Raw genomic sequence first — 14,801 nt, 5'->3', positions numbered from 1 at the left:
TAAAAAAAATATGCAAATTACCCTCTAAGGGAGTTCGTCAGGATTTTTTTATATAGCATGTAGAAATAGAAGAACAAATATTTGAAAAGACTATCGAAAAGAATGCAAAGACACAACAAGTGCTCAAACAGGTTTTTTGAGAGGAAGAGTATATTTATGTTGCATAGATGCTGTTTTGTTGGGATCTTTATATACAAAATAGAAGCCTGCAGTCATAAGATATGTGTTCGGTTTCAGTACCTGTATATATACATGTTTTTTTAGTGATAGTATGGATTACCTGGAATCCAGTTTTTCTTTAAATGCATCATCTAGCAAGTCTGCCAGCTGGTAGTTTCTTCCATTATACATTATTGTACAAGAATAATTACAGGTTTATTGAGCTTATATGACAAAATCAACGTAGTGAAGTTAAGTTTTTAAGACATTCTAAAAGGAGCTTTTTGATTCGTCCTTTGATAAATCAGTTCTACATGTAAGTAACACTGTTTACTGCAATACTATTAGTAGAGTATCGTTTACTACCTGCTGTTATCGTATATGACGTAATATCATGTGGAGAATAATCAATATCCGTGGCTGTGAATGTTGTTATGGAAGTACCAACCGCCAGATTTTCAGCAACAGTTTCAGTAACAGCTGTAAAGCTTGGTGTGTGCTCATTAACTGCTGTAATGCTTACAGTCACACCAACAGTTGTAGAATGAGAACCATCGCTGACCGTAACATCAAATGCATACGACTGGTCTATGCTGTCATAATCAACAGCTGGAAATATATAGTAGAAATGTATTTGTTTTACCTTTGACAAACATCAATGTAACAATATCAAGTGAGAAATGTTTATCATTATACAAATCAACTATAAATTATACCCAATTAACATACATACTAGTAATATACTACACAAAAAAGTTTCCTTTCCCTATTTTGAACAGTGATGTTCCTTTGGCACTGTGTTTATATATCCCAACTGGTTCGATGTGTCCGGTTCTGTATTAACGTTTTGGATTTTAATGAGGGCAATCTATGTAATACTGGTAAATTATCAAGTCAAGGATTTCGTTACAACAAATTACTTAAAACCTTTACTAAATTCTTCCATAGATACAAAGATTTGGTTTGCAAGTTTAATTACACCTGTAGAAAACTTATTCCAAACGAAATAGCACATCTAATGTTTACGCTGAATGCAGATGTTGTTTACCGAGTCCGGAAATTTATTCTAAAAGATTTCTAATTCAACACTGTAATTATTATATATTTGAATATTGTTTTTATTGGTACAACTATTGATTTTGTTATCAGTAAACTAAAACCATACTAATTATCATTGTTATACGCATATGCACATTCACGGTACTACAATCTGATACCTATATTTGGCCATTGCACAAGGTCATGCTTTTTCTCTGACTGTTAATGATGTCTTTATACTAAATCCATTGGAAGTTGGATGTTTACTAATTGATATTTAAGTCTAAGATACATGATTGTTTTATGAATTATGTTTGGCTTTGAACTAGCTGTCAGTAATTGCGAGTATTCACAGATCTGTACTTTGTCTCCTTTTTTTTGGTATGTATAAATACCCTGCCACGTCCGGTCTGTTTTTTTTTATGTTTTTCTGCTTTGTATCGATCTGATGAGTAAAGCCCTTTTCAACTGATTTCTATAGTTTGTTCTAATATTGTACTATTACACCACTGTCCCAGGATAGGGAAGGGTTGGCGCCTTCAAACATGTTTAACACAGCCACATTCTTTATGTGCCTGTCCCAAGTTACGAGCCTGTAATTGAGTGGTCGTTTACTGCTATTTCTCATGTTTGTTCTTCGTTTATTGTATTGTATAGTTTGTTCTTGGGTTGTGCCGTTGCACCATTGTCCCAGGTTAGGGTGGAGGGCGCCTTCAAATATGTTTAACCCGGCCACATTCTATATGTGCCTGTCATAAGTCAGGAGACTGTAGTTCAGTGGTTGTCGTTGGTTCATGTCTGTCATATTTGTTTTTTCGTTAATTTTTTGTTGTAAATTATGCCGTTTGTTTTTTCAGTTGAATTGTTTCATATTTTTCATGTCGGGGCCTTATAGCCGACTATACGGTATAGGTTTTGTCATTGTTGAAGGCCACAAGGTTGCCTACAATTGCTCACATCCACTTCATTTGAACTTTGGCGGGTTGAAAGTAACTTACAATTAGCTAGAGTTACTTGTCCTGATGTTGCATCAACAGAAAATCTGGTCACTGTTGTACTAAATGATAAACTTCCGATTCCATCCTGGTCATTACAAGACAAAGTTGTAACCTACAAAATATAAGTAAATAATTGTTATAATGATTTTGATTAGTATCAAACGCAAACTAGTAATATGCTACATGTGCTTACATAACTTTCGTTGTAGTCACATGTTTAGTTGAATTGTTTGCTTAAGAACTATCAGAACTATATCAAAATTCAAAATACTTTTGAATTGACGTGTAGAAGTTTATAGCAAACATTTTTTGGACACTTATCAAAGTTCATATTTGATATCTCGACAGTATAAAATATGAACTATAAACGACTGAACTTTTCTGTTGTCTGTGTACGAGTTCGTTAACTTTTTTTATGCATAATTACATAACGTGTTAGAACTACACATACTAGATCGTATAATTTTGAATTGTACAAATTAAATCAAATGAGATTAAAGGAAAATTGTTTCCACTTCAAACGTATTTTTTTAATTGCAATTTGATTTTTTTAAGGCGGGTAAATTTTGGTTATCTATTCGTCAAGGACCAAGACAACTCAACTCCTCAGTGAAGACAACTTTAAAACAATGTATAAGCTATTACGCTTCCATTCGATACAGAAATTTAAAAAAATGAGCTATTCTTTCGTTTAAAAAAAAAAAAAAAAAGTTTACTTGCTCAAAAGAAATTTTTATTTGATTCCCTTCCTCTCTTGATTTATGTTTTCTAATTTTCTAATTAGTTACCGTATCGCCAACGGAAGCTGTCTCCAAAATTGTTATTACTGACAACGTTGTGCATGTTGGTTCATTGTCATTTTCGTTCGATACGGTTACAGAAACTGTACAGGTAGCAGAATTTGCGGGAGTGCCGCCATCTTCAGCCTTGATGTGAAGAACATACGATGTAGTTGTTTCATAGTCTAGTTTCTTTATTAGAGTAAGATACCCTTCTGCTGCGTCAATACGGAAGGAGTTATCAGTGTTTCCAGCTGCCAAAGCAAGTAAACTGTATGTTTGAATTGTGTTTTTTTAACTGAGTCGTATAAAGAAATAATGTATAATAACTTTAAATTTTGCATTAGACATAGTAATGGAGAGGAATAAAAAGAAAGAATTAGCTGCGACAGGAACGCTTGATACGCCCGTCAATAAATAAGTGAGAACGATCATTTTATATAGATTTAATAAGTGATATTGAATGACAAAAATCCGTGTGTAAAATATTCATTAGTATATTCGTGAAAGCATACTTGAAGTTTTCAAGGGTCTTTTGAGTCGTAGGGTTGGTGTCTCAATGACATGATCTCATATCTGTTTTCATTTATTTATTCATGAATAAATAGCCTTTTCCTTAACGATTAAAGTATCATCCCCTGAAATTACTTATCTTTCAACCACCAACCATGATCAAAGTCATGTAATTCTATAATCCATACTCAAGATGAAAATAGACAGGTACAATTAAGCATGTGCTGTGTCTTAATAAATCATGTTGTAAAAATAAGATCATGAGATTTTGCATAAAAATGCATGATTGCCTAAATTCTGACGATTACAAAAAGTTTCCTGAATTCTGAAAGAAATTCATCTGCAAATTGTCAATATTGAAGGGACAGCTTGTATTCATTAGTTGTGAAATTATCGATCACACCCTAGCTGTGATTAGGTAAGAGCAAACTTGAGTTAACAGATGAGATATTTATAGATATCAGTACCATAACACCTGAACAAGTACTCAAATAAACGAAAATAAACAAAATCTAAATATAGCCTGTGTTTGCATAACCGAATTTTAAAAGTATTACAAAGAATATTATAGTTGCGGTGAAACATATGAAAAAAGCCTAGTTTTTGACAATTCAAGTCCTACAACTCTTGATCAACTTATCTTAAAATCATACGCAGTATTTATGTTTCGTTACAGCATACTTAAGGGCCTCACTGTGACTGAGATGAAGAACAGCAATAAAAGCGCCGTTCCTTTGCTTTTGTGTGTTTTTTTTTTGCTGTGCATGTACTGATTTTGTGTCATGGATTGATACCTCATCTCCTTTGTTTTTCTATTACAGTATGTTACATATGGCTAATTATTTTCATTAAAATCTTACACATTAAAAAAAATCCTGTAGTGTTATCAAAAATAAGATAGCAAACCAAAATGTTCCCATTGTGCATGTTTTTCACCCATGCATGATAGTCTGTTTTACTTCCAAAAGATAAAAACACAAGACACAATTTAAAGAAATATATGTACAATTACTACTATCTAGCTATCCTGCCTCTTTTAAAAAATACTTGCTTTTTAGAACCAAAACTTAAAATTTCCTCACACCTTTTACCTTTAAAATATGACATTGAAAATGATTCGGCGGAAAACTCGTGTAGGGAAGGGCGGTTTAAAACATAATCAAGGTTTGTTACATTTTAAAAAATTCATGTTTGACAATCGGAGTGAAGTTTGAATGTTTCTTTTATATTCTTTCATTTTAGGTGAGGGGTTGGATTAAGCCAGAACAATTTTTCTCGTAACCTTGACCATTTTAGGGATTCCTCATTCTCCGCCTACCTGTTTTTTTGGCTCTGAAAACTTTCATATAATATAACTGCCACGCACTACAGAATGAAAAAGCACTTACAGACGATTGAGTACTGAATGTCTCCATCTTCACTGTAATCATTATCTGTTGCTGACAAACTCGTTACTGTATATCCAACTAGCGCTGACTCGGCAACCTGTGAAATAAAGTCACAATGTGTGTTTAATTTAAAGAAAAACATTATACTGTTCCTTGCTACAGTGGTTTAATGGCTACTGTAAATTTTACAACATATTTTCAAACTAGCATTTTGTAACAATAATCTAAAAACTTAAGGTTCTCATTAACATGTAACCCACACTTTCATAATACATTGTTCTTAATATGAGTGCCAGTTGTGGCTTCAGTGATTTTCAATAATGTAAATCTATGAGCTCGGGTCGTGGGGTACATCAATGGAAAACCATGTAATATAAAAACCAGACACATCTGTGTCATTTCAGTTTTGTCGTAAAATCACTGTCATTGTGGGTAATAGAGAGTCAAACGTAAATATTGACACATATATAATCTTTAACTTCTTATTACACGTCATAGTACATAAAAACGGTCCTATATACAAAACAAAAGTAAATATAAAAATAAGGAGATGAGGTATGATTGCCAATGAGATAACTATCCACCAAAGTTCAAATAAAGTGGATGTAAGCAACCGTGCGGCATTCAACAACGATAAAAACCCATACCGTATAGTCGGCTATAAAAGGCCCCGACATGTAAAATATGAAACATTTCAATGGGGAAACTAACGGCCTAATTTATAACAAAACAGTTAACGAAAAACAAATATGACCGACATGAACCAACGAGAACCACTGAACTACATGCTCCTGACTTGGGACAGGCACATAAAGAATGTGGCGGGGTTAAACATGTTTATGAGCGCTCAATCCTCCCCTAACCTGGGACAGTGGTGTATCAGCACAACATAAGAACAAACTATAAAAATCAGTTGAGAAAGGCTCAACTCATCAGATCAATACATAAAAGAAAAGCATCAAGCATAAACACAGACCGGACGTGGCAGGGTATTATTCCATCCTTCATCCCTAACAAAAAAAAAAAGGACACTAAGTACAGATCTGAGAGTACTCGCAGTTACTGACAGCTAGTTCAAAGCCAATAACAACTAATAAAAAAAATCATGTATCTAAGACTAAATATATAGTATGCTTACTTATGAGACAACTTTATTTATTAACTTTTCCGATTTTACCAAATGTTCTATTTTCAGTAATAACAGACAAGCTGGTATATCAGTCAGATTATTCAACATATGTTTGAAGTAGTCGAGAAATATGATGCCACTAGGTCCCTATGAGCGCTATGAAAAATATCATTTTTATGGTCCATAAATAAATATAATAAAAATATTGACGAATAAAAAACGCCCTTAACAAGTTTTAATTTCACACCAAACGTACATAGGCACTTGTCTCTGAAAAAAAATCCTAAATACTTTAATATAACACAAGATATTTAACTCGCATGTTTGAAAAATGTCACCCGGTCGCGAACTTTTGTTAAATTTCGATCTCTCGGTAGTCTACCTCGCTAAAACTTGTTATGACGTAAATCTAAATTGATTTATCTACACAATGGTGTAGAACTCGCCTACCTTTGTTGTCGGAATGAATCGTAGCAGACCTACAAAAGTATGTCAACCGTAATTATTCCGTCTCCCTACAGCCGATTGGAAATATAAGTCTCGCAGTAAATGATTAATTATAAAAAGTATTTCTAAAAACCTGTTAATTTTTGTCTGAATAGAACTTATCATCCAGATAGTAAATTTTTAAAAAATTCCGTGAAAAAAAATCTAACGTGTTATTTGATGTATGTCTTATGAGTTACGAGTTTGTATTTTTAGACTCAAATTTTCCCATTCCATCAATGTCATTCAGACTCTCTCTTGACATTACATATAAAATGAGATAACTCCAACAAACATTTATTTTTAGCAATAAGATTTGACCAATCTATAATCTGTAAACGAATTTCTGCCAATAAAGGAACACTTCGATCCAATCACTCGGAGGAAAATTTCAATACACAATAATAATATACTATACGACTGTCATCACTTGATATATTTAAGTAAAAACATTGGGCAATAGTAAACATACGTTTCGATATTATATTATTCCATTTAATACATGAGGATGCATTTTCATATAAATTATTCAGTAGTAATATTGATTGTTCCGAAAAGTCTGTTTGAAACAAACGGCAGATCAAGTTAGCATGTACCACAACAGCAAAAGCTGACCTGCCATCTAATAGAGCTATGTTAACTAAAAGTTTAAGGTCTTTGCTTTCCCTTTCAAATTCTTCTATGAATAGTTAACAGATCAGAGGAGACGTACCCTCAGTGAAAATTTTTTTGCAGTGGGTTTTGACAAATTAGAATTTTCGGGTTTTCTCTTTCTTTTAAAATTTTTTCAATAATTTTTTGGTAGATTGGAGTTATAGTAATTCCTCTATAATTTTTGGTATTTTTGATATCTCCCTTATTTTTGTACACCGGAAATAAAGTTCCAATTTTCAGTAAATCTGGTATGTAACAGAATTTAAAGCAAACATTTAAAAATTGTTGTAAATGTAGTAGTAGTTACTCGCTTCCATGAATAAAATGTTCTGCAGTTAAACCGTAGAAGTCCTCAGCTTTGTTTGTGTTGAGTTTTGAATAAGCTTTCTTTATCTCTTCAGTTGAAATTTCCTGGTGAATATATTTTTCTTAACAATGGTAGCTTCCTTTTCAAAAGATTTCAAATATTTAGTGTCAAAAGAAGTATTGTTAGTTTTTTTTGCTAGATCTCCACAATGTTTATTCCAGTCCTTCATTACATTCTCTGGGGATTGGAAAAGTTCGTCCTTTACTGTCAATACTTCATTAAAACGTGAAATTTTTCTTCTTTGTTTTTTTTTAAGGCTATAAAAAAGTGCCGAATCATTATACCCTGCATGTATGATTTTCTAACGTTCTTGTATTCTATGGAGTGCAACTTCTATTCTACATTGTTTCCAAAGTGAGAAGGTGGCAATTCTCTTTTGAAGAGTGTAAGGGTTGTTGGGTTCTATATTGTTTCCAAAGTGAGGAGGTGGTAATTCTCTTTTGAAGAGTGTAAGGGTTGTTGGGGTCAGATGGACGACCATTTTGTTTCCATTTAAAAAATGCATTTTTTTTCTTTGCAATTGCTTGAAATATGTTTTCAGTCATGATTTGTAGTTTCTTTTTCTTTTTCTTTATTTTGCTTTTTGGGAGCAACTGCAACTGTAGCTTTAGTTATAGTATGATTGAGAGTCACAAATGCTTCATCCAGTTTAGTAGGGTTCTGTGGTTTGTCTTTTAGTATTAAAGGCAATACCTTCTTCAATTAATTTTTTATATTTATATATCTTTATCAATTTTGTTCCACTTGACTTTATTACTGATAGATTGTTTTTGAGCTACAGAATTTCTGCAAGGTAGTTCATATTTTAGTCGAAGTAAAATTGGAAGATGACCTGATACATTTGAGATAATAACAGCTATTTCAATATTTAGTATACAGTCTCTAATTTTTTCTTGGAAGAGTATATAATTTATTGCTGAACATGAGTTGCCACCTGTATGTGTATAGGTAATTCGAACTTCTGTGGTAGTCAAATTATGATCAGACATAAAGTTAAGTATATATCTTTTTCTATTAGAATTTTCATTGAAATCTCCACCAATAATTATCTGGTGAGTGGCTTTATATACTTACATGATCTCATTTAGTTGTTGAATACATTCGTAAAGCTCATTTAGATGATTATATGAAGATTTACAGGGCAAAATGAATAGATATAAATGATAATTTCTGATTTCCAGACAACTCAATATATTGTATTCTCTCATTTCCAATTGGGAAAGGTTGTAACAAGTTTATCAAGATTCTTTTTCCATAAAATGGCTACACCTCCATATCCACGGGGCATTTGAGAAGGTTGAATAGGATAATTAGAATCAACTGCTTTACCCGTTCCGGTGAAATCATTATGTAGTTCTTGCAGGATATTGAGTTGGCAGTCATATAACCAGTGTTCTTGGAGAAGAAATATATCAATTTTTCTCTCTAACTCTCTAAATAGTGGACCACAGGTCAATATACTTTTGCAATCAAAATCTAAAATCTTCAGAGTAGAGGTGCTACATACATCTTTAACTTTATTTACACAGTAGATATAAGAAGAAGTGGTATGAGTGCCAATGAGACAGCTCTCCATCCAAGTCACAATTTATAAAAGTAAACCATTATAGGTCAAAGTACGGTCTTCAACACGGAGCCTTGGCTCACACCGCACAGCAAGCTATAAAGGACCCTAAAAATTGCTAGTGTAAAACCATTCAAACGGGAAAACCAACGGTCTAATCTATATAAAAAACGAGAAACGAGAAACACTTATGAACCACATCAACAAACGACGACTACTGAACATCAGATTCCATGTACATTTATACAGTCATTTTTAAAATCTAAAATATTATGTTCCATTTTTGAATCTTTACATGACTTTATATGGTCTGTATTAACAAATTTGGGGTTTAAGACATAATTTTGTGCTTTTCGATTTGGAACAGTTCCTTGGATAAAAAATCCTGCTCAGAATTGGTTGAAGAATAGTATAGAGGTTGACCTCTTCTCGAATTATGAAACAGTGGTGAAGGTTTATCCTGATGAGCATACATTGGTGAACCATGCCAAGAAAATTTAATTCTATCTTTGTCATTGGCAGTCTGTTTTGAAATAAATTTAGATTGAGTTGAGGGGTTATGAAATTTGTGGGGAGATGCCTGATTTCTACCTTTCTCCTCGGTGTTACTTTTAAGATTTATGGAATGTTGGTTCGGAGAAATTGAAACAAATTTGTATGACAAATATAGTTTACTGCAGAATGCTGGTTATGAGAATGATGGTAAGTCTCATTTTGTGGATATTGGGTTTCTTTGGGGACGTTATGGTAGGTCCCACCATCGCCCCACCAGTTACCGTGGATATTATTATCAAAAGTTTTGGTTTCAGGGTAGTAACCCATATAATTATTGTCTTGATATACATACCAATTGTGATAATATGGATCACGACTATCAGTTGGGACGTTGTGGTAAGCCCTACCATTGCCCCACTGATAAGGTGATGTTTCATTAAAATTGGTAAATGGAACGTTGTTTTATCTGGAATAATTGGTATTATATGGGTAACTCTGAGGTTGTGGATTTGAGTAGTCTACGTCTCTGTGTTGGAATAAGCTGGTTGGTCTACTATTTTTTGATGTAGATTGTTCTTGCTGATGGTTATTTGTATCTAAAAACTGTAGTCTGTTAAGTTCTTAGTCGACTTTATTCAGGACATATTTTGTGACTCTTTCATGCATACCTTTGATAAGTTCTTCACATGGCAAATGTATATGGTTGTCTGTTGTCTTGACATCATTTTGGGTTTGATTCTTTACGGAATTTTGATTCAAAGTTTTGATGGATTGTTCTAATTTTAGGTTTCTACTTTCGGCTTTGAATAACCTTTCTAAAATTCTTGTTTTGTCATTTGAGTTGTCGTATAGAATTGCTTCTTTTATTTTGAGTTGTTCTTCTTTTTTTTTTAATTTTTGCTCTAGCTGTTAGAATTCTTTGGAAGATTTCTCTTTAATCTGCTCTTTTTCACTTTGTTCTTTTGATCTTATATCACATTGATTATGTAGCATAGAGATTTCCAGAATAGATTGAACCAAAGCGTTCTGTAATGTAGCGGTTTTTGGTACAACAGTCGCATTGGTACATGCTAATTCAATATTGATGCAGTTACTTTTAGTTACTGGGCTTTTATTTTCAATAGATTTGCATGTGGTTTGATCAGCAACATCCTGAACTGATAAAGACGTTGGTAGGTTATGAGCATTGACATTAGGTACATATGTGTTGACACAATCAGACTGATTTAATGAATTTACAGATATCGGACATTCATCCAGAGGCTGATCAGTAACATCCTGTACAAAGACAGAATTTGAAAAGGTATGAAATTTGTTATTTGTTTCCGTTGTATTGAAACCGGATCTCGGATCTACCAGGCCAAGACAGGTGTAACAGGAATTCATACAGGTATCAAGGCAGCTGTCATGACATACTAATTTGCACTCAGGACAAATAATGTCTGTATCCTTTAGGTCATTATGACAGACAGAGCATTGTAGTAGGTTTTCCTCTATAAGTAGGAACCTTGCAATGGAGATATGTGTTTTATCTGAACGCACTTTATTTTCATATATTTGAAGCTGTGATTTTGTATCAAGACTAGTACATGTTATATGGGACTGGAGGTTCATTGACACAGAAGGGACGTTGTGGTAAGTCCCACCATCACCCTTCAGTGTGTTCGATATATTTACGTGTGTACTGTTACAGCTTTTACAAAGGTATGATTGATCGTTCTTTTCGTTGAAAGAGTAATTTCTTCCTCAGACAGCTTATCAAATTTATAATGAACCCAGTGATTGTTGAGGCATAACACTGCTCTAGATTTTCAGTTCCTGTTACACTTTATACATTTTCCCTCGTTTGACCTTTTTGTTGACTTGCTTTCAGATATGCTACGATACTGAGTTGTTGGTTTTTGAGACATTCTAGTGCATCAATTAATTTGGATGCTAGGTTTTTATTCAGAAGGTCAGTGTTTATATTTGCACCATTTATTTATGTATTAGACATGATCTTATGTATGTGTTCAATATCTCTGTCGAACAATTTGTCCATATTTTTCCCATTAATCAGTGGGTTGCATTTCGTTAAGTATGCATTAATTGTGTAACTATGGGTTGGATTGTCAAAGATTTGGTTTGTGAGTTGAACATTGTTACCTCCTTTGTCTGTTGCTATAGTTTACGATAATCATGAAGCTTGATAATGGGGTTGTTAAAATATTGCTCCAAGGAAAATATGAAGAGTTCAAAAGATATAGTGTCCATGTTGATAGTAACACCACCGACTGTATAAGCATACTCTATTTCAGATCTTTTAGTACTTTCGAGTTTCTTTTTCAGCGATTTTTTTCTATATTTAGAATGTAGCTGTTGTCGTAACTACTTTGTGCATGTACATGTGCACTGCACAAGTTGTTTTTTTGTATATTATTAACTTTATATTGTTGGATATCCATTTTTAAATTTCTGTTTTCTTTAATAAATTACGGGGATACATTTTCAGTTTTCAAATTAACTACTATATGTTTATCTAAATATTAATGATGATAATGTGGGGACGTTGTGGTAAGTCCAACCATCGCCCTATACAGTATATGGATAAACTGAAAAGTTGTCACAGCAATAATTAATGAACTATTGAGTCTTGATTTTTACTTTACCAGCAGTCAAACTTAATTCTGTGAGCAAGTTTACGAAGCCATACTTTAGCTAACGTACTTTTTGGGTGAATGCCATCAAGATATAGGTTAAAGTTATATAAATCTCTACCATGCCTATGTGTGGTCTACGAGTTACATGCTATTGAGTGGTATATATCAGCTGAGAAACTTGGTGATCTCGATAAATGCTCGTTATTCAGGGCTCTTATTTGGTCATTTACAACTAATATTTACTTAATCAATGTATTATCATAGGCTTCAAATCCAAACGGATCAGGATGATCATGACGTCGGTTCCAGACGTAGATGGAAAATATAGGTATTTCTAAGAATGTAAGTTTACAGCCAGGATATTCTGCCAAAAGAGTTACAAATTCCTTAAGATTATTGATAAGCTGTTGATCAGCTTCCTCAGGGTTATTTTTTAATGTAATAACTTTATCACGACCATACCCTGTAATATCGCAGGTACCCAGCCACAAATATAAAGAAATATTATCAAGATGCCCTATTTTTGAAGCTAAATTGTCTTTTAGCCAAGCAAGACCATCTGTTGATGTTTGACCCGATTTAAACCACCATTTAATTTCAACATCAGCTGACAATTCACACTACCTTTGTAGATATCTTGCCTTGCTGTCAGACAACACAACCGGAGTGAGTCTGCATGGACTAGTAGGCGTTGTAAAAGTTTTTTGAGGTATTTTTCTAGCTAATGTTCAGTCATTTGAGTTACTATTAAATTCAATATTGACAAACACAAACGTTTTTCCACTTACCCTAGTAGACATTTGCTATTCAAAAATATTTTAAAAAGGCAGCTAAAAGCAATAGCAAAAAAAGGCACAAGCTTGGGTCTAACAGTAATATCGTTGTTAGTACAAAATGTACAAGTCTATTTTAGTATGAGATTGCACAACAACAACCTAATTTATCTTATCAATCATCACGGCTGGTAATCTACACACGCAGAACAATCGGTTCTGCAATGAAAACCGTTAGAGGATTTTCCGGTTATGCTTGAGTGGAGTAATTGTCACCGCTTCGAAAGGTATGTACATTTCTAAATCGCAATTTTTTAATTCAACTGATCAAAATATTGAAAATCGGAGAATGCTATGCTGTGGTGAATACTTTAACGAAGAGAAACATATATCATTTACTGTAGTGCATGGAGTAAAACTGCTACAAAATCAATCGTCCCACGAGTAATTGCTGAAAAAAGTGACATTCAAATTTTGAGATGGTTCTATTAACAGACCTACAAGTTCAAATTTAGATTTTTTTTTCTGTCAACGGGATTGAATGTCGTTTTGGGTGGCGTGTACGCTGTCCGAAGTTGATAGACGTCTTAATAAATCTTAAAACTTCCAATTTTCATTATTTCATGCGTGAGGGTATCGGTTCTGATTGAGAACATCGTGAATGCGTGAGGGGAAGTGCAATCATATCTTTATATCGAAAAATGCAACAATAACTTCAAAGAAAGGCAGGTAACTTGCATAGTTTTATTGAAGTTCATACTAAATATAAAATGACAATGGAAATGGCTACAACGTAAATATAAGTGGATTTAGATTAGATTTATGATTGACAATGTTTTTTCTTCTTCTCGTGTGCATGTATTAAGACTTAAATCTATGTTTTAGTTGTTGTTAAAAGGCTAATTTTAATAGACATTACAAGAACTTTAACTGTGACACCTATTGACCGTTAAATAGTTATATTTTCTTAGCATCTGAATGAACTCTATAGAACTGTCGCAATTAATTAGTGCTATTTATCTATGGCCATAAAGTCGCCACTGAAGAACACTTGAAGTTTCTGGTTATTTTAATATGTTTAACATTCAAAGATAAAGACAGGTTTAATGTATATTCTGGTCAGTTTTAAGGTTGTTGCTCGATGTGAAAAGTTGGTTACATGTTTGCAATATATAAATATTGTATATGAACTCGATATTGTCTTTTTAATTAATATTGAGGTGTAACAGTTGTGAACGATGCAGAACAAATTCTATTTCCACAACAGATAAATTTTGGAGGTGATCTTGTGCCGCATCTTTCTTTGTGTTCCACCAATGTATGCTGATAGGAAAACTCCCCTCCACAAATGTCACATTTTAATTTTTCCGCGTGCTTCTGTCTTATATGCGACCGGAGACGGCACAAAGTTGAAAATTCCTCCTGAAAATCATTTGTGTTACACTGCATGAAAAGGCTTGGCTCCCACGTGGACCACAGATTCATGCCTTCTTTTACTATCTTTAGATGAAAATGTCTTGTCACAGTAGCTGCACTTTGTGTCTAGTGTGTTTTCATGTACCAGCTTTACTTGGAAGTTCAGCTTTGGACGTTGAGTATATGACTTATCACACTGCAGGCAATGGTGGCGTGAACTATATCCATCAAAAACATAGATTAAAGTCGTTATACATGCACACGAGAAAAAAAAAAAATAGTCAATGTCAATCATAAATCTAAACCACTTATATTTAACGTTGTAGCCATTTCCATTTCCATTGTCAATTTATATTTAGTATGAACTTCAATAAAACTATGCAAGTAACTTGCCCTTCTTTGA

The 14,801-nt window shown here is 33.4% G+C and overlaps 1 protein-coding gene across 1 annotated transcript in view; it reads right to left on the bottom strand.

The window, feature by feature from the left end:
• Window positions 1–14,801, bottom strand: part of LOC127723724 (protocadherin Fat 4-like) — a 77,421-nt gene that overhangs the window by 27,381 nt on the left and 35,239 nt on the right. Inside the window, exons 10-13 of the mRNA XM_052230505.1 lie at window positions 4,876–4,972; window positions 2,984–3,228; window positions 2,196–2,307; window positions 526–768 (exon numbers count right to left, since the gene is read on the bottom strand). Of these exons, the coding sequence (XP_052086465.1) occupies window positions 526–768; window positions 2,196–2,307; window positions 2,984–3,228; window positions 4,876–4,972 (697 nt within the window). The remainder of the gene's footprint in view (window positions 1–525; window positions 769–2,195; window positions 2,308–2,983; window positions 3,229–4,875; window positions 4,973–14,801) is intronic.

Source organism: Mytilus californianus, unplaced genomic scaffold (genome assembly GCF_021869535.1).
Source record: "Mytilus californianus isolate M0D057914Y unplaced genomic scaffold, xbMytCali1.0.p SCAF_1, whole genome shotgun sequence".
Classification (NCBI taxonomy): domain Eukaryota; kingdom Metazoa; phylum Mollusca; class Bivalvia; order Mytilida; family Mytilidae; genus Mytilus; species Mytilus californianus.
Note: the sequence above shows the minus strand (reverse complement) of the source record. Positions and strands in the feature narration are given on the sequence as shown.